Genomic DNA, 18,976 nt, shown 5'->3' with positions numbered 1-18,976 from the left:
AACTAATATGGCTCTGCATGTATCTATTCACATGACAGCTCGTATTTCTTCTGTAGGATATATTCCAAGAAGCGGGATTACTGGATCATATGGTACTTCTATTTCTAGCTTTTTAAGGAAGTGCCAAATCGATTTCCAAAATGGTTGTACCATTTTACATTCCCAGCAACAGTGTATAAGTGTTCCAGTCTCTCCACAACCTCTCCAACATTTATTATTTTGTGTTTTTTGGATTAATGCTAGCCTTGTTGGGGTGAGATGGTATCTCATTGTAGTTTTGATGAGCATTTCTTCATGTGTCTGTTAGCCGCCTGAATATCTTCTTTGGTGAAGTGCCTGTTCGTATCCTTTGCCCATTTTTTAATTGGGTTATTTGTCTTTTTGTTGTTGAGGTTTTGCAGTATGGAAAGATGAATTTTTGAAATAATTAGCTGGATTTCATAATTCTGGTGTCTGTGGTTACAGTTTGAGATGTTCATTGCCCTGGATTTCCCATTTTGTTCTTCAGCCCCCCCTCCTTCCCCAAACTCAGCTAAGGAAGTTACCAGCAGTGCCTTAGAGCTGAGGAAGTAACCCATCCCCCAGCCCAGCAAGAGGAGGAAATTATACCAGGACTTGGTTGCAGAGGGTTGGCTTACAGTTTGAAGGAAGATTGGACCCAGTGGTTTTGGTTTTCACTTCCCTATTTCTAAGCTTCAGGGACTTTTCTAACTTAAGGATCATTTCTGACTTAAGGATTCTTGCCCCAAGACCATGAAGAATTCATTTTGGAAATCCATACCTCTGGGGCAATCTCCTTGTGATTGGACATTGTGTGGCCACCAGACACCAGAGAGACTAATGTAATTTCTTATAGGAGGAGGAGCTGCAAAATCATGAATACAAGGGCATGTTGAACTCTGACACACCCAGAAATATAATTATAGCCCTGAGGTTTTATGTTGGGAGCCAGACAGAGCCAGTGACCCTATCAGGGAGTTTTATTAATAATGGGAAAAGACCTTCTTTATGTTAGAGCAGGTGCCTTGGGGGAGGACATGGAATGGAATAAAAAACAGGCCCAATGACTTGAGGTTTCACTCTGGGGATGGTGCCAGGAAGCCAGACAGCATTATGTCCCACAAGCTGCTCCTGCCGCTGAAGTGCTGCTTCCTGCTCCTAGGGAAAATTGCTTCACAGATGCTCGCCACTGGGAACGAGAGCGGTGCCTAAGATTTAGGGCAGCCCTTTCTGTCGTTCTGCTGCCTCAAATCTCTGGTCATCAGTTTGTCTGCTGAATGATTCCTCTTTTGTTTTTAAGTGCCAAGAGGTTTTAACATTCAAGACTGCTTTGTGTGTGTGTGTGTGTGTGTGTGGGTACAAGTAGCTTGGCTTTGCAGGAAAGGACTTTGGGCACAAAGGTAACCAGGAAGACAGCACTGTCATAACAGCTGAAACATGGGCTATATTGTTGTATTAGTTTCCTAGGGCTGCCATAACTGGGTGGCTTATAAGAACACTTATTTGTTGTCTCATACTTCTGGAGGCTAGGAGTCCGAAATCAGGGTGTCCACGGCCATGCTGTCTCTGAAGCCTTTAGGGGAAGATCCCTTCTTGCCTCTCCCAGTTTCTTGCAGCCCCAGGAGTTCCTTGGCTTGAGCTTCAGCATAACTCTGATTCTACTTTCGTCGTCACAAGGCCATCTCCCCTCGTCTGTCTCTCTGCGTCTCTTCTCTTTTATAAAGACATTAGTCATCTTGGATTAGGACTCACCTTAGCCCATTATGACCTCATGTTAACTTAACCAATAACATCTTCAAAGACCCTATTTCCAAACAAGGTCACATTCACAAGTAACAGGGGTTGGAACTTCAACATATCTTTTGGGGGACACAATTCAACCCGTAACAATTGTTTAGTGGTTCAGTCATGGTTGGAGATATTAACACTGACAGATTTGGGGAAATTGTCAGATTCCTTCAGCAGAAAGCAGAACTTGGAATCCAACTATAATGATTGCCTCATAATTCATTCTGTCTACACCTGATGTCCTCTCTTGGGAAGACAGAGGGATGCCTGCTAAAAGATAGGTTGCAATCTAGAAGACATGGAGCCACTGGTGGTTCAGTGATAGAATTCTCACCTTCCATGCGGGAGACCCGATTTCGATTCCTGGCCAATGTGCCTCATGCACCGCCGTCACCCATCTGTCAGTGGAGGCTTGCATGTTGCTATGATGCTGGACAGGTTTCAGTGGAGCTTCCAAACTAAGATAAACTAGAAAGAAAGCCCTGGTGACCTTCTTCTGAAAATCAGCGAGTGAAAACCCTATGGCTAACAATGGCCTCATTTGCAACTGATTATGGGGATGGCGCAGCACTTTTATTCCGTTGTGCATGGGGTTGCCGTGAGTCGGGGACCTACTCATTGGCAGCTAACAACAACAACACTATAGAAATCATTTAGCAAACCAGGATTTCATAATTCTAGTGGTAGGAGGAACAAGTGCATGTACTGCTTATCTTGTTTGGGCCAGAGGGCAGTCATAAGACTAAGGAGGGCTGGGAAAATGTTATTTCATCCCTGTTTGAGCCGGTTAAAAACAGGAGGATCTCTATGGTAGGAAGTGTTTACTCTCTTAGTGGCGGGAACAGCCTGGACTTGGTTCAGATGAGGACGGGAATTAATTAGGGAGATAAGATTTAAGTGTGATCATTGTAGAGAAAACCACTTGCTGGTGGCTTCCAGCAGGCAAGAACATCAGAGCTGACTGGGGAACAGCAGGTTCACAACATTCAAAACAGCTTTAAAGACAACTTTTAAGTCAAGCTGGGGAGGACACTAGAATATAATTATAATATATAATTTGGAGAAATAAACCAATATGGATTAGGAGACACTAATTTGAAGTAGATTTCTGTTTCTTTTTCATTCGTGATCCAGTAGATTTCTTTCAAAGTTTAATTCTAACTGTGCATTATATGCATGAAGTGTAATAATGAGGAGTGAATGTTTTAATTATTTATTGCTGTGTAACAAATCTCTCCAGAACTTAGTGACTTAAAACAGCAATCGCTGTATTTTAAAATTTTGTGGGTCAGAAATTTGGTCAGGGCTCAGCTGGGTGATTCTTCTGTTCCACATGGTGTTGATTAGGGTTGCTCAGTGGTATTCAGCTGGCAGCTCATCTGGTCTGGAGGGGCCAAGATGTCTTCACTCATATGCCTGGTACCCTGGTGGGGTGGCTGGAATGCGGAGCTCAGGGGCCCCTCTCCCTCTGCAGGTAGTTTCAGGGCCTCTCCAGGTGGCTTCTCAGTAGGGTATTTGGATTTCTTACGTGGACACTCAGGGCTCCAAGTGCAAGTAGAGCTACTTACCAAATCAGCTGTACAAGAAACAAGTTTTCAGGGAGGGGTGGTAAGTTTCAGACATGTTGAGTTTGGGATGTCTGTGAGATGTTGAGGTGGAGTTGTTCAATGTACAGTTAAAAATATGGGTCTGAAGCTAAACAAGTAGGTTTAGGCCAGAGATGGAGATTTTGGAGCCAGTGAGGTCTTTACTACTTCAAAGTCCTGGGAATGGATTGCAGAGTTGAGGTGGAGATTATAGACTGAGAAGAGAATTTAAAAGCTAAGGAACATCTGTATTTTAAAGGGTGGTCCAGCAAGAGAAAACAGTAGAGGGGACTGACAAGGAACAGACAGATCAGAAAGAAATGGATGAGGAGAGAGAGACATTCTAGAAGCAAGGTTAGATGTAGATTTAATAAGAGAGAATGGGCTGCAGTTTCAAATATCAAGAAGGAGGGAGGATCAGAAGACATTGTTGCTCAGGGCCTAAGAACCTAGGCTTTGGCACCAGGAAGACTGGGTCAAATCCTGTCCCTGCCACTTCGTTAGTTGTTTGACTTTGAGAAGGTTCTTTAACCTCTCCATACCTCAATTTCTTCATCTGTAAAATGGGATTCTAACAGGACTCATGTCATAGGATTATTGTTTAAATGAGTTAATCCATATTGTCTCTTCACTACTGCATCCTTTAAAGAATTTGAAAGGGTCCATGAGTCTGACAATTAGGAGATCTTTGACCTTAGAATAGTTTGGTAACAATGTTGTTAAATTTTCTGTAACATGACAGCGGATGTTATGCAGTGATAAATCCCATTGTAACAAGCTTGATGCGATGCCATAACTTCCCTATAGTTGCATTTTAGTGTCCTAAAAAAGCAAACCAGTTGCTGTCCAGTCGACATCAACTCTAACTGATGGAGATCTTATGTGTAACAGAGTAGGAATGTGCTCCATAGGGTTTTCAATGGCTGATCCTTCAGAAGTAGATTGCCAGGCCTTTCTTCTGAGATGCCTCTGGGTGGACTTGAACCTCTAACCTTTCAGTTAGAAGCCAAACATATTAACTGTTTGCACCACCCAGGGACTTTTAGTACCCTAGTGTACTTTAAAGTAAACATTAATTAATGTTTTTACAACCTATTGCATTTTCAGATAAAACTTTTTTTCTTTAAGTGTGCATTAGGGATTTCTTGGGTGTAGAGCAGGGGTCAGCACACGAGCTGGGACAGCCCACCATCTGTTTTGTAAATAAAGTTTTATTGGAACACAGCCACACGTATCCATTTACTTATTATCTATGGCTGCTTTCACGCTCCAATGGCAGATTGAGTAGTTGTGACAGAGAGCTTATGGCCCAAAGCCTCAATTATTTGCTAGCTAGTCTTTTACAGAAAAAATTGCCAATCTCTGGTAGAGAGCATTAAAATTAGTGAACGGGATGGATGTTGCTGAGAGGATGCTTATGACTTCTTAGACTTCCTGCCCACTCCTGTAATTCTTACAGTGTTTTGTCTCCTGGCTATTACTTCTATTTTGCCCATCCCTGAGGCTCTAGAATACAAAAGCAGTTATGGCTAAAGGAGTAAAAATCACCACACCGAAGTGATGAACTTTTTCTTACATAAATCAACTACCAAATGGACAATAACTTTTGAGTGTACCTCATCCACAAATTTGTTGTTGTTGTTCCTGTTGTGTTGTAGATTTTATTGAAACTGGAGTGGAAACCATCGTTACTGGTGGCTAAATAACGAGGGCTGACCTAAAATTTATGAAGCAGTGGTGGAATTCTTGCCTTCCATGCAGGAGACTTGGGTTCCATTCCCAGCCAATGCACCTCAAGCGCAGCCACCACCCATCTGTCAGTGGAGGCTTGTGTGTTGCTATGGTGCTAAACAGGTTTCAGTGGAGCTTCCAGACTAAGAGAAACTAGGAAGAAAGGCCTGGTGATCTACTTCTGCAAATAAGCCAATGAAAACGCTATGGATAACAATAGTCTGATCCACAACTGATCATGAGAATGGCCAGGACTGGGCAATGTTTTGTTCCGTTGTGCATGGGGTCACCAATATTTGGAGCCAACCCAACAGGAACTAACAACAATGACCTCTAACTTTGTTTTCCAGAACACTGTTAAGTTGCATTCATTCAGATAGCATTATTTTTATTCCAGCAGAGACCAAAGGGCCTGGAAATGGTATAACTTAGCTATACAATGCAGGGCCTCAGTCACTCTGCGGCTTTGTCCAGTTGAGATGTGAAAATCAGGCCATCTTTTCAGGACTATGATGGGAATTGGTCAGATTTTGGATCTGGTTACTACTGAGGCAGAAAACAATCTCCTATTTGGGGAGGTGTATTCACTCTTTTCAAAAGTCCCATTAGTTCTTTAACACATTGCTCTGGGTTACAAATTACTCTGGCTTAGGGCACCAAGGGTTTTGAGAAAGATAACAGAGAGGTGTGTAATTTATTCTGTAATCACAGGCAGAATCAATTTCAACAGAAGCCAAACATTTGGAGATAACTAAATAGTAAATTGTTTATGTTTGGAAGCAATTTTTTTTTCTTGTCTCAGCAGCTACCAAATTAAAAATCAATCTACTTAATCACAAGTCATTACCTCACACCCACCTTCTTTTTCCCCAAACACTCCAAAATTAAAATGTTGGAAAGAAACGTACCATTTCTATGATGGGGTAGAGAAAAATGATCTCTTGGGGCTAAGTACAGCTGGGTCTAGTAAATTAAGAATAAAAGAACATTTGTTGCAGATGTCCTCATTCTTCAAGTTCAGAATGTGGAATGTTAGAGCTGAAGGAATGTGAGAAGCCCTTGAATCTCCCCCCATGCCTCTAGGTTTGCAGATAAGGAAACCAGGGCCATTGCTTTTCACCCCCTTTGTGTAGCTTCCTCTGACTTATCCTTATTTTGTTTTCAAGCTACTCTTAATCAAAATAAATTTATTCTAAGAAAGGGCTTAAAGGCTAGTTAGGCTGGATTGTCAATACTGGAAACCCTTAAACTGAGACATCTCACAAGGGTTTTGCAGGTTGCCATGGTCCAAGCTTAAGGCAAAAGGAAAAACCTCTAAGGGAAGAATTTTAAGTACCATGGAGAGCAGTTTTTGCAGGAGAGTTGGGGTGGTGCAAATGGTTAATGCACTCCACTGCTAATCAAAAGGTTGATGGAGTCCACCCATAGGCGCCTCGGAAGGAAGCCCTGGCAGTTTACTTCTGAAAAATCAGCCATTGAAAACCCTATGGAGCACACTTTTTACTCTGACACACATGGAGTCACCATGAGTCAGAACTGACTCAACAGTAACTGGTAAAGGAGACTATCTTAGGTCTAAAGAGTCCTAGTGGAGCAATGGTTACATGCTCAGCTGCTAACCAAAAGGTTACTGGTTTGAACCCAACAGTGGCTCCCTGGGAGAAAAGACCTGTCGATCTGCTCCCATAATGATTTCAGGCTGGGAAACCCTATGGAGCAGTTCTACTCTATCATATAGGGTCGCTATGAGTCAGAATTGACTTGATGGCACACAGCATCATCAATAATATCTTATGTCTGGTTTTCAGAATCTGACCTTGGCATACAAATTTCAGTATAAGTGATTTATTAGAAAGTATTCCCAGGAAAATACCTGTATGGGACGGGCGGATTGGGACAGGGAAAGGAAGGAGAACAAGTAAGTGTTTGATATCAGACACAGTCTCACAGGGTCACATGGGCTCAACCCCACAGGTGAGCTGTGGAATCAGTGTAGGTCTTGCCTTGGAATTGTCCCGACCAAGGGGGAGGGAGCAGAGGTATTTATACTCCCACAGCTGTCAGTCATTAGTTAAGAGCTACCCTGGTGTGGGGAATGGAGTGGGGGAGCCTCAACTGTCCACCCCACAATGTGTTCCAGTAACCTGAGGGCAGCCCTCCTAAGAAGAGTCAGGCTGCTGTATATGGAAAGGAAAAGAGGATCTCGGGGACGTGGGCAGAGCACCCACAATACCTACTGCAGAGGCCTTCCTGATACCTCCAAATCACGTGCAAAAATGCATCCTCTAGTTCATCCTACTCCCTAAGTTCATTTTGTAGAAGTAATGATTGGGTCTTAGCTTCCTTAGCATTGGAATTTTTATTCTAAGTGAGAGTTGAGGAAATGAAGGTTTCAGTTATAGTCAACCAGCCACAGATTCAGATATTTTGTTGGCAGGCTTACTTTTCTGCCTCTGTTCGGGAGTATCAGTTTCCGGTAAGAAACAGACCTTTTAAAAAAGAAATAAATAAATGAAGCCAAAATAGCGTATCTTCCAAGTAGCAGCTGAAAGGAAAATAGCAGCAGTAAATGTTCTAAGACTTATAGCTAATTGCCTAGCACACCACATCATGGCTTTTGTTTTTTTTCCACACAGTGTAACCCATTTGTTTATACACTAATAGTAGGTGTTGGTGGTGTAGCCCAGACTCGCCTTCATTGGCAACTCATTTCAGCCACAACTACTGCAAAAGGAAGAATGGAAACAAGGGAGGAGATAGCAAAAAAAGGATGAAGAGCGAAGTGAAGAGCTAACAGCTAGTATTGCAACCACACAGATAAGGAATCTCTTCCTGAAGAGCAGAGGGGAAGTCAGGTGGGGGACGAGGCAGGAAGAGATTGACAAAGATGGCTCACCGAGAGCTGCCACTTCACCAGTTTAGGGGGTCCCTCTCAGGGAGCATAGAGAAGATGGCACCTGGTGTTCATCAACCTTAACTATGTGCCAAACTCTCTTCTAGGGGCTTTTTAATGAATTAACTCGTTTAAACCTCACGATGACGCTGCAAGTGGGGAAACTGAGACAATTCTGTGGGGTCACAAAGCTAGTAAGTGTCAGAGCAGGATTCAAATCCAGACCGCTGGGTCCAGCCAGGGTGCTTGGCTGGATTTGTTATCAAAGACCTGGAGATCTACTTCTGAAAAATCAGCCATTGAAAACCCTGTGGAGCACAGTTCTATCTGACACACGTGGCATTGCCATGAGTCAGAGCCAACTCCATGGCAGCTGATTTGTAATGTAGAAAATTCCTCCTCTTGAGTCTGAATTGCATGTAGTCTGCCTTCATCCTCTGAGCAGAGCTTGACCACCTTTGTTTCTTAAAAAATTGACGTTTAATCATTCATGTAATGCACCGAAACACATAAAAAGGTTAAAATTAAAACATCACAGATAAAACAAGGCAGTTTCCTTTGGTCAGCTCCCCCAAATCCTTGTTCCCCGCCACTGGTATTAGCTTAGAGTCATTTCAGATGAAAATATATTTAGGTGCTTATATATATATTCTTTACATGGTAGTGTTTGTCCTTTTTTTCTTTTTTAAAAAGATAACACATTAATTATATCATACTACAGTTCAGGGGTTCCCAATCCTTCTTGGTTTAAGATACCCTTTGTATCTTAGTAATTTTTTCATGGTACCTTTAGGCAAAAAATAAAAAATGCCTAACAGTTCATATGATAGTAGTTAGATCCAAACAAATTGATAAGTATTTATGTCCTAAAAACTTAGCAGAGGCTCTGTGTGGTGCAAACAGTTTATGCCCTCAGCTGCTAACTGAAAGGCTGGATGTAGCCATTGAAAAGATAATACACACAAGTTGCAAGAAAAATAGTATTTGTTTTTCTTTCTCACATAATCACAATTACTTACTAATGGGACATGTTTGTTTGCTGGGCACCACATGACTTCTTAAACCTGGAACTCAGATTGGATATCTCCACGCTCATTGTCTTTTCCACACTGATTTTTGTACAGTACTTGCTTTTTATTTCAGTACTCCCTGGAAACCCAACTTCACAAAAATATGATGCCAAAAGAATAGCACACAATTTGTGTTGGAACTATGAACTACCTTGAGCTCGTAGTTCGAGCATATCTTAGACTGGGTTCTCTAGAGAAGCAAAACCAGTAAAGTGTAGAAATATACATATATAGAGATTTATATCAAGTAAGTGGCTCATGAGGTTGTAGAGACTGGAACATCCCAAGTCCATGGTCAGGCTGGAGGCTTCTCCTGACCCACGAAATAGCCGAAGGGGCTGGTGAACCCAACATCAGCAGGTTGGAGAGCAGGGCTGTTGCTCACAGGCTGTGAAGATCAACGAATCCCAAGATCGGGAGGCAGGCTGCTAGCTCAAGTCCCAAGAACTGGAGGTCAGATGAACAGGAGTGAGCCACAGGATCCAGCTCGAGCAAAAGCCACAAGCCTTGCCAGAATGTCCACTTATATTCAATGCAGGCCACATGCCCAAGGAAAGTCTCTTTCAACTGATTGGCTACTCACAGCAGTTCCTATCATGGGGGTGATCATATCAGATCTCAACATGGAAGTGATCACAACATCATGTGACTGCCAAACCACTGAGAATCATGGCCCAGCCGAGTTAACACACAGTCTTTACCATCACATGCAGTGTCCAACAGATGTCGAGTATGACTGCATTTCCCGAGGCCCTGCACTGTGCAGCATGGGAACTAACTGCAGCCATAGTTATAAATTTGCAGTTGACTTTGTTCACCCCACAATGTGCCTTAGAGACCTGTCTCCACATTACACATGAAGATCTACCTCACTGAAGACACTGCTGCAGTCATCCAGAATATGAGCAGACCACAGTTTATTTACCCATTTTCCTGATAGTGGCCACTATTGCTATTTCTAATATTTTGTTATTGTATATAATATTGTAGGCAAATCCTTGTTACGTGCCTCCTTCCTTGTTTGCATGGATGAGTTGGTGAATAAGGAAATTATTGTGCCATAGGCCAGGCCAGTCAGGTTTTTTATTTTAATAAATGCTAAAAAATCGAGTATGGTTCTCTTTGAAGAAAAGATTTTTTGGAATCCCTTGGAACATGATTACCGCTGATTTGTTTTTCTTGTTGTTAGCTAGCATCAAGTCAGCCCCTAATTCATGGTGACCCCATGCACAACGGAACAAAATGCTGCCCGGTCCTGTGCCATCCCCCTGATGTGTTGCAGAGTGGACCTTTGTGATCCATAGGGCTTTTATTGGCTAATTTTCGGAAGTGTATTGCTAGGCCTTTCGTCCTAGTTCATCTTAGTCTGAAAGCTCCACTGAAATCTGTTCAGCATTATAGCAACACATAAGGCTCCACTAACGTACAGGTGGTGGCTGTGCTTGAGGTGCACTGGCCAGGAATTGAACCCATGTATCCTGCATGGAAGGCAAGAATTCCACCACTGAACCAGCACTGCCTCTGTATTCTTCTGTCCTTATCAAAAAAAAAAAAAAAAAAAAAAAGAAAGAAAGAAAGAAAGAAACCCGTTGCCGTCGAGTTGATTCTGACTTAAAGCTGCTCTATAGGATAGAGTAGAACTTCTCCATAGGGTTTCCAAGGAGTGCCTAGTGGATTTGAACTGCCAACCTTTTGGTTAGCTGCTGAGCTCTTAACCACTACACCACCAGGGTTTCCTTTTTCCCTTAGGGCAACATAAAACCAAAAAAACATGGTTGCTGTCGAGTCATGGTGACCCCGTGTGTGTCAGAGTAGAACTGTGCTCCATAGGGTTTTCAATGGCTGATTTTTTGGAAGTAGATTGCCAGGCCTTTCTTCTGAGGTGCCTCTGGGTTGACCTGAACCTCCAGCCTTCTGGTTAACAACTGAGTACGTTAACCATTTGCACCACCTAGGGACTCCTTAGGGTTGCATACTTCATGGCTATCCTATCCAGAAAGAATAGTTGTCCTGGAAGAGGATGTAGTGATGACACTGTGCTGTTGTTGCTGTTAGGTGCCGTCTGTTTAGTTCTGACTCATAAAGACTCTATGAACAACAGAACTAAACACTGCCCTGTCCTGCACCATCCTCACAATTGTTGTTATGCTTGAGCTTATTATTGCAGCCACTGTGTCAGTACATCTCATTGAAGGCCTTCCTCTCTTTTGCTCTCCTGTGCTTTACCAAGCATGATATCCTTCTCCAGGGACTGGTCCCTCCTGATAACATGTCCAAAGTATGTGAGGAGAAATCTCACCGTTATCGCTTCTAAGGAGCATCCTGGCTGTACTTCTTCCAAGACAGATTTGTTCCTTCTTCTGGCAGCCCGTGTATATTCAATATTCTTCTCTAACACCATACTTCAAAGACCTCAGTTCTTCTTCGGTTTTCTTTATTCATTGTCCAGCTTTCGCATGCACATGAGGTGATTGAAAACACCATGGCTTGGGTCAGGCGCATCTTAGTCCTTAAAGTGACATCTTTGCTTTTTAACACTTGAAAGAGTTCTTTTGCAGAAGATTTGCCCAATGCAAAGTGTCATTTGATTTCTTGACTGCTGCTTCCATGGGCGTTAATTATGGATCCAAGTAAAATGAAATCCTCGACAACTTCAATATTTTCTCTGTTTATCGTGATGTTGCTTATTGGTCCAGTTGTGAGGATTTTTGTTTTCTTTATGAGTTACACTGTAGACATAGGTAATTGAGATAGGCAGGGCCTAAAAGTCAAGGGTAGGGTGTGAAAGGGCAGAGAGGAGGAAGAAGGTGGAAAGTAATCAGAAACTACAAGGTCTATTTCTTAGGACAATGAGGAGGCCAGGTCATTTGGAGTGAATAATTTATCTAGGACACAGTTGGCAAATACCTTGCAGGCATGCCTTCACTGTTCTCTGCCCTCCGTGGCAGACATAACCAATTCATCATGGCACTCATTCTCATGGAGCCTTCACACAGCCTTGGAATCCTCCTCATAGCCCTCTGGGAGATCACCACCAATTACCTGGCATCAGCACACAAAATGAAACTTACCTGTCATCTCTGGAGTCAGTGAGAAGCTGGAGAGGCAGGCTGAAATTAGGCAGAGAAGGGCTAAGCCATTCAAAGGATGCTAAACAAGGAAACATTTATATTTCAGACTTTATTGGCAAAATGGTGATCCTTCTCTGTAAAACAATAGCAATATGTATTGATCTCTGGCTGCTATTTGTTTTCTAGCCTTAACTCTAAAGTATCCTATTTGCTTATTTTTAGAAAAGTAATTTAATTGCTAGGGGCCCCTTTTATTGTTCTCCTCTATGGATTCCATGTATTGAAAGATGTGTTCTACCAATTAATACAACAACAGCAAACAAGCATTTGGGTACTTGTCATATGCCAGGCACTATTTAAGTGTCTCACATTTATTAACCTAAAATAATGATGACAAACCTTTAAGGTAGACACTGTTATGGTTCCTGTTTTATAGTTGGGGAAACTGAGGCACAGAGAGGTTAAGTATGTTGTACAAGGTTATGTCGCTAGTAAATGGTATAAGCAATTAATTTTGCACCATTTGATCGTAACTGTGTAAAAGCTAATCATAACTTCTGATTAGAAGGAGTTAACCATGGTTGCCAAAATGAGTTGATGTAATTTTGGCCAGAAGCAAGGAAACACACCTTTTCAGTTTTTGCAGCCTGGTAGGGGGGGTGAATGTATGGTTTTGTTAGACTTCTCATAATGTTGAGAGTAGTTAAAAGGGCCTCATTATAGTTTTTGAAGACTGCAGAGATCTGACAACCCCGACTGGAAACTACTGATGAAGACCACTCAGCTTTTCAGCTCTGAGGAAAATAGGGAGTGTTCAGTGAGGCGCATGTGCATTTTCAAGCAAACTAACAAGTTGGGAGGCCGCACAGCCGAAAGGTTAAGGGCCTGTGCTCTGGAACCACACTGCACGCTGGCTTCCCCATTTATGAACTGGGTGACATTTGTTGTTGTTAGTTGCCATCAAGTCAACTCGGACTCATGGTGACTCCATGTACAACAGAACGAAACGTAACCCGGTCCTGTGCTACCTTCACGATCGTTGGTGTGCTCAGAGTCCATTGCTGAAGCCATTGTGTATTTTGAGTGCCTTCCAACCAACCTAGGGGGCTTATCTTCCAGCACTATATTGGATAATATTCTCTTGTAATCCATAAGATTTTCATTGGGTAATTTTCAGAAATAGATTGCCAGGCCTTTCTTCCTAATCTGTCCTAATCTGGAAGCTCTGCTGAAACCTGTCCACCATGGGTGACCCTGCTGCTATTTGAAATACCCATGGCATAGCTTCCAGCATCATAGCAACACACAAGCCACCACAGTACTACAGACCAACAGTCGGTGGTGGAGGTGACCTCAGGCAAGTTGTTTAACATCCTAAGTCCCAGGTTTCTCCTTTGTAAATGGGGTTGTAGGGAGGACTAAATAAGAAAATGCATGGAAACTCTTAGAATAGTACCTGGCACTTAGTAAGCGCTCAACAAATTCTGGCTCTAATTAAACTTTGTGGTGAAATGTTCGCATTAAACCATAGGGGTAAATCAGAACGTTGAGGCTTACCGGGTGACCCAGGTGAGATAAAGCAGGTGAAGAGCTCAACTGATGGTAAGTTCCCCCCTTTCTGACCAGTCCAGGATCAAGCAGGAGGGGTGCCCATTAGTGAGGGCTCCCCAGCCTCATGATGGATACTCAGTGGCACCCCCTTATCATCTTTATAAATTGCAGGTGTATAGTGATGCTTCCTGACATTCCCTAAGCGGCGGCAGGACATCAGTTAGTGATATCAAAGGCTGCTCAGCTCTCAGCATGTTGAGGTGACCTTTCCAAGGGGCTGCAGAGAGGGCTGGCCCCTGGGACAGCATGGTGTCTTCTTCAAATTCCTGTGAGTAACAGGAATCTCAGCTACCCAGGCCTTTTGCCTTCTTTGTTTGGTGATGAAGCCTCTGAAAATAAAATATTTAAAATTATTTGTTCCTCCCTGCCAAGAAAGATTAGGCATTGGTAGTTCAGTGGTAGAATTCTTGCTTCCATGCAGGAGACCCAGGCTTGATTCCCAGCCAGTGCACCTCATGTGAGCCACCACCCATCTGTCAGTGGAGGCTTGCATGTTGCTATGATGCTGGACAGGTTTCAGCAGAGCTTCCAGACTAAGATGTAGTAGGAAGAAAGGCCTGGTGATCTACTTCCCAAAATTAGCCACTGAAAACCGCATATATCACAACAGCCTGATCCACAACCAATCATGGGGATGGTGCAGGACTGGGCAGCATTTCCTTCTGCTGTGCATGGGGTCACCATCAGTCAGGGGCCGACTCAAGGGCAGTCAACAACAACCGTGAAGGAAAAATTGTCTATGTGGATGGAGCTAATGCAGGCTTGGCCCAATATTAATCCTAAAGGAGGCTGGCTCAGAAGGGGACATGGGTGCTGCTGCCACAAGTTTTGTCTTGGACAGTGGTTTTTTGAGATCATGGATGCGAGATGCTCAATGTCATTAGCCATTACTGGCTTGCCCAGAGCCACAGAACTCAAAGAATCACCAAGGTATCAGTTAATGTATATTCTCTCCCTTGTCCTTTTCTCCTAGTTGTGTGACTGAAACATTACTCACAAAGGATTAATCCTTTGTAATTTGTACCCTTGCCTGTGTTATAATTATTGCTGAACTGTTCATGTTGCTTTTCTGAGGGTGGAAGACAGGAATATTTATCAGAACCAAGGCTGCACTGTGGAAAAGGACTATCTCTCTTATATACCTCTTAGTTATTATGTGGAGCCCTGGTAACACGTGGTTAAGAGCTCAGGCTACTAACCAAAAGGTCAGCAGTTCAAATCCACCAGTCACTCCTTGGAAACCCTATGGGGCAGTTCTACTCTGTCCTGTAGAGTTGTTGTGAGTTGGAATTGTCGGCAACGGGTATAGGTAGTTATTAAGTATGCATTGTATGGTCCAGCAATCTGACCACACTCTCTGCTGTTTTTCTCCCCAGCACTGGCTTGAACCTAACAAGTCTATCTCCAAGCAAATGAAATGTAAGTGTCGATGTGGGGCTTCATGCTTGCTATGACATGTCCAAAGGTGGATTCTACTTCTTGACAAAGTTCCTTCTGCCCAGGGGAAGAACGGATGGAGTTGAAGATGGATGAGTGGGTGGGGCTTCTCCCTCCCAGTGAGAGCTGTTACCCTCTCCCCTCTTATTCCCTGGTCTTTGTCCTCCCTGTGGTCGCTATTCCTAGTTAGCCTCTGTCTCTTCCCATCCCACCATCTTACCTTCGTATTTCAACTGAAATAAGGGCGTTGGAAATAGATTATTAAATGTCAATTAACGTAATCACCAGATGCTTGATTCCTGTTGGTTGTGGGAGTTACTAGTAAGTGGCTCAGGGTGGAGGGAGTGGAGGCTTGGGGTGGTGGTGAGAGAAACAGATGTGTTTAGAAACTAAAATCTTACTGGTAACAGTACCAAAGATTTTTTTTCTCCACCCCTCAAGCTTCCTAAAAATGAAGACAAAATATATTTTATGGGCAATTGCTTGAAAGCTCTTGTGTTTTGAACTGCTTTTACACCACTGAGCCCTTGGCGCTGTCTGCCTTGGGTGACGACGTCTCCTCAGAACCCCTGGTCATCCATCTGGGTGTTGTGAGGAGTGTTGCCTGGTGGTCCTGGGGGGCATGACGATTGTTCTGGTTTCCGGGGCCAGGCTGAAGTCAGCCTGCTTTGTTTATGGTTTGCAGGAGAACTTCTGAAATGCACCTCAGAAATTCAGTGGCTGCCCTGAAATCCATTTATCTCTCTGTGTCAGCTTTCCAGCGGCTCTGACATGTAGGCGATAAATCAGTTTCTCATCAGAGATTAGGTTAGCATACATTAGGAATGTCATCGTTCAAGGAATTCTTGCCATCGTTCAAGGAATTCTTTCCTTTCTTAAATCTAAAGACATAATTCCGGGCAGGGGTTTCAGGTGGGAGAAGGAAGAAACTGAACATGGACTGCAAACTGGCAACCAACACATTTATTCCTCAATGTTTTATTCCCACCCCTTCTCTGTATCTCTCTCCCCCTCCCTGATTCTTCCTCCCTTCTATTCCTTCCCTCTCTCTCTTCCTTCTCTCCCTCTGTCCTTTCCCTCCCCCTACATTCCTTTCTCCTTCTGTCCCTTTGCTTTTCTTCCCCTCCCTTCCTTTCCCTACTCTTTCCTTCCCTCCCTTTCCCATCCTCTGCATTCCTTCCTCCCTCTGTTGCTTTCTTCCCTCCCTTCCCCCTCTCCTGCCCTCCTCCTTCCCCCCTCCCCTTTCCTCCCCTCCCCTTCTTTTGCTTGTACCTTCCCTGTCCCCTTCTCTTCCCTCCTCCCTCCCTTCTAAGCAAACACTGATTGGCCAGTGCAGGAAAGGCAGCAGGGTTGTTCAGGGCAAGCAATACCTGTGGCTTCTGTAGGCCACAGAGCTGCTGGGAGAGGCCAGGAGAGACGTGTTGAGGTGAAGACGGGCAGCCGGGGGCTTGGGCGTCCAGGGAGGCCAGGCTGTTGGGGTGTGAGGTGGCAGTAGAGTTGTTCTCTTTTGCAATACCAAGCTGAAGTAGGCATTCTGCTTCTCCAGGGCATAGTAGGACAGAGGACTCAAGGAGGCTCCCCGTAGTAAGATGTGCAGCCCAAGGAGAATAGACTCACGTGCCTGCGAAAAAATAGTTGGTGGTTAGCTGTTTCCTCCTAACTGCTAAATTTTGATATTTTTTGTTTATATATTTAAAAATAAGGAGACTTGGTGACTCAGTGGTTAAGCGCTTGGCTCCTAACTGTAAGGGCGGTGGTTTGAATGCACCAGCCGCTCTCTGGCTGTTCCCTATGGGGCATTTCTATTCTCTACTATGAATTGGAATCGACTTGCTGCCATACAACAACAACAAATTTTTAAAATATTTAGACTATTTTCCAGTAATCTTTTTTATATTAATTGGTTGTTTGACTTTGGTTCTTAAACATCATGAAATATTTTCCTTTTTCCCTTAGACCAGGTACATTTTTGAAATACCAAATAGATCTCTGTAATAAGGTGCATTTCAACATTTAATAGGAGAAAAATTTTAAAATTGTGAAGGAGTTTCTGCCTAAAAGCTTTGTGTCTGCAATAAACAAAGCTGAACAGCCAACTGGACGTTTATAATGTTTTGTAAAAATTGTTTAAAGATTGGTATTTGACTACTGGCCAATTTCAATCTAATGACAAATGAAATCTGAATCTGAAAAAAAAAAATTGAATCTGTGTAAAATTTAATTTCTAAACCAGACAGGGTGACTCACTGATTGTTGGAACTGGCGAGGGTCTTACCCGCCACCCAGTCCCCGTGTATACAGTTAAGGACATTAATGCACAAAAAATGATGCAATTTTCTCAAGATCTCAAACCTAATCTTGTTGTTGTTGATGATGATGTGTTTTAGCATCAAGAATTTCTGTGTTCTTGTACATATGTCCTAGAAATGTTAACTTTACTGTGAATTAAAAAAAAAAGTTGTTTTTTTTTTAAACTAGGGCTTAATATTGTTAACCAAGAAAAAGTAAATTTAATCCCTGAGATTTATCCATGAATTTATCAAAAGGATTCTGTTACAGAACTCTGGGCAGTGTTCTCCTTGGATGTGTTTTTCATACTCTGACTTCCTTTTAGTAGGCAATGGCTGCATAGTTCCTTGGGGGAACTGCTTCTCTCGTTTCCAGTTCCATCCCAGCAGATAACAGACATTCAGATCCTTTGCTCTGTTAAGATCCTTCTGACCATGGGTGTTCCCAGGATTGGTGTTTCCTACGGTTGACAGAAGGTCAGCTGTCCCAGTGAACAAATTGCTGTATGAAGGCTTTGTTATTTCTTACTAGTTTTTCGAAAATTGTTTTTTTAATAATATAATGTGCATGGTTCTTCAAACAATTCAGAGAGGTTTAAAATGAAGACAAATTATTTCCTTTCTCCTCTCCCTTCCACCTCTAAGCCTATACCAAAGTGGTAACTATTGTTAACAGTATTTTGTATATCTTTCCAGGAATGTTTATCTCTATATAAGCCCACCATCATATATAAGACCTTTTATAAACAAACATGAACTCAGTCTCTACATATTGTTCTTCATCTTGCTATTTTTTCTTAATTAATTTTAAAGATCTTTCAATATTGTTAATTGATGATTGGCTTCATTTTAAAATGGTTTTCTGATAGTTACTTGTATGCATATATATATATAGTTTATTTATTAACAGACATCCAGGTTGCTTCTAGTGTTTGGCTATTATAAATTACACTGTGACTTCCCCTTAACCTTGGCATTTGGATGGTGGGTACCTACACGGGGACAACATGCATGTCAAAAGTGTTATTTCTGTTTGGAGCCCATCTGCCCCAGTCATGGCTTGATATTTGTCTGCAACGATTAAAAGGTATTCCGATTCTGTAAACCTAAATGTTATAAATTACGTTGTGATAAATATGCTTGTATGTAAATTCTTGCATCTTTACTGCAAAAGCCTAGAAATGGAATTGTTGGGCCAAAAAGTATACATATTTTAACTTTCCATAGGGATAAATATCCATCCAAAGACCTTGTGTCAATTTACTATCACTAACATTATGTGAAAGTACCTGCTTCCCCAAAACCTTGTTGAAAATAGGTATAATCAAACGTATGTTTATGGTTACTTCAGTTTTTTCTAAGAAGGAAAAAATTTATTAAATTGAGAAAATTATTAATTGGACACTTACCTAATTAGATATGAATTTTTAAATTGGAGAACTTCTTAAATCAATGTCTCTTCCTCTGATGAACTTGAGAAAGTCATTTTAAATTTTATTTT

At 42.4% G+C, this 18,976-nt stretch overlaps 1 protein-coding gene across 2 annotated transcripts in view; it reads left to right on the top strand.

Moving 5' to 3' along the window:
* FRMD3 (FERM domain containing 3) overlaps positions 1 to 18,976 on the top strand; it is a 347,514-nt gene that overhangs the window by 196,289 nt on the left and 132,249 nt on the right. For both annotated transcript variants that reach the window (XM_004381295.1, XM_004381294.2), the window contains exon 3: positions 15,127 to 15,169. In XM_004381295.1, coding sequence (XP_004381352.1) covers positions 15,127 to 15,169 — 43 coding nt within the window. The remainder of the gene's footprint in view (positions 1 to 15,126; positions 15,170 to 18,976) is intronic.

Source organism: Trichechus manatus, unplaced genomic scaffold (genome assembly GCF_000243295.1).
Source record: "Trichechus manatus latirostris isolate Lorelei unplaced genomic scaffold, TriManLat1.0 scaffold00082, whole genome shotgun sequence".
Taxonomy (NCBI): Eukaryota; Metazoa; Chordata; class Mammalia; order Sirenia; family Trichechidae; genus Trichechus; species Trichechus manatus.
This window is presented reverse-complemented; position numbering and strand designations above follow the sequence as displayed.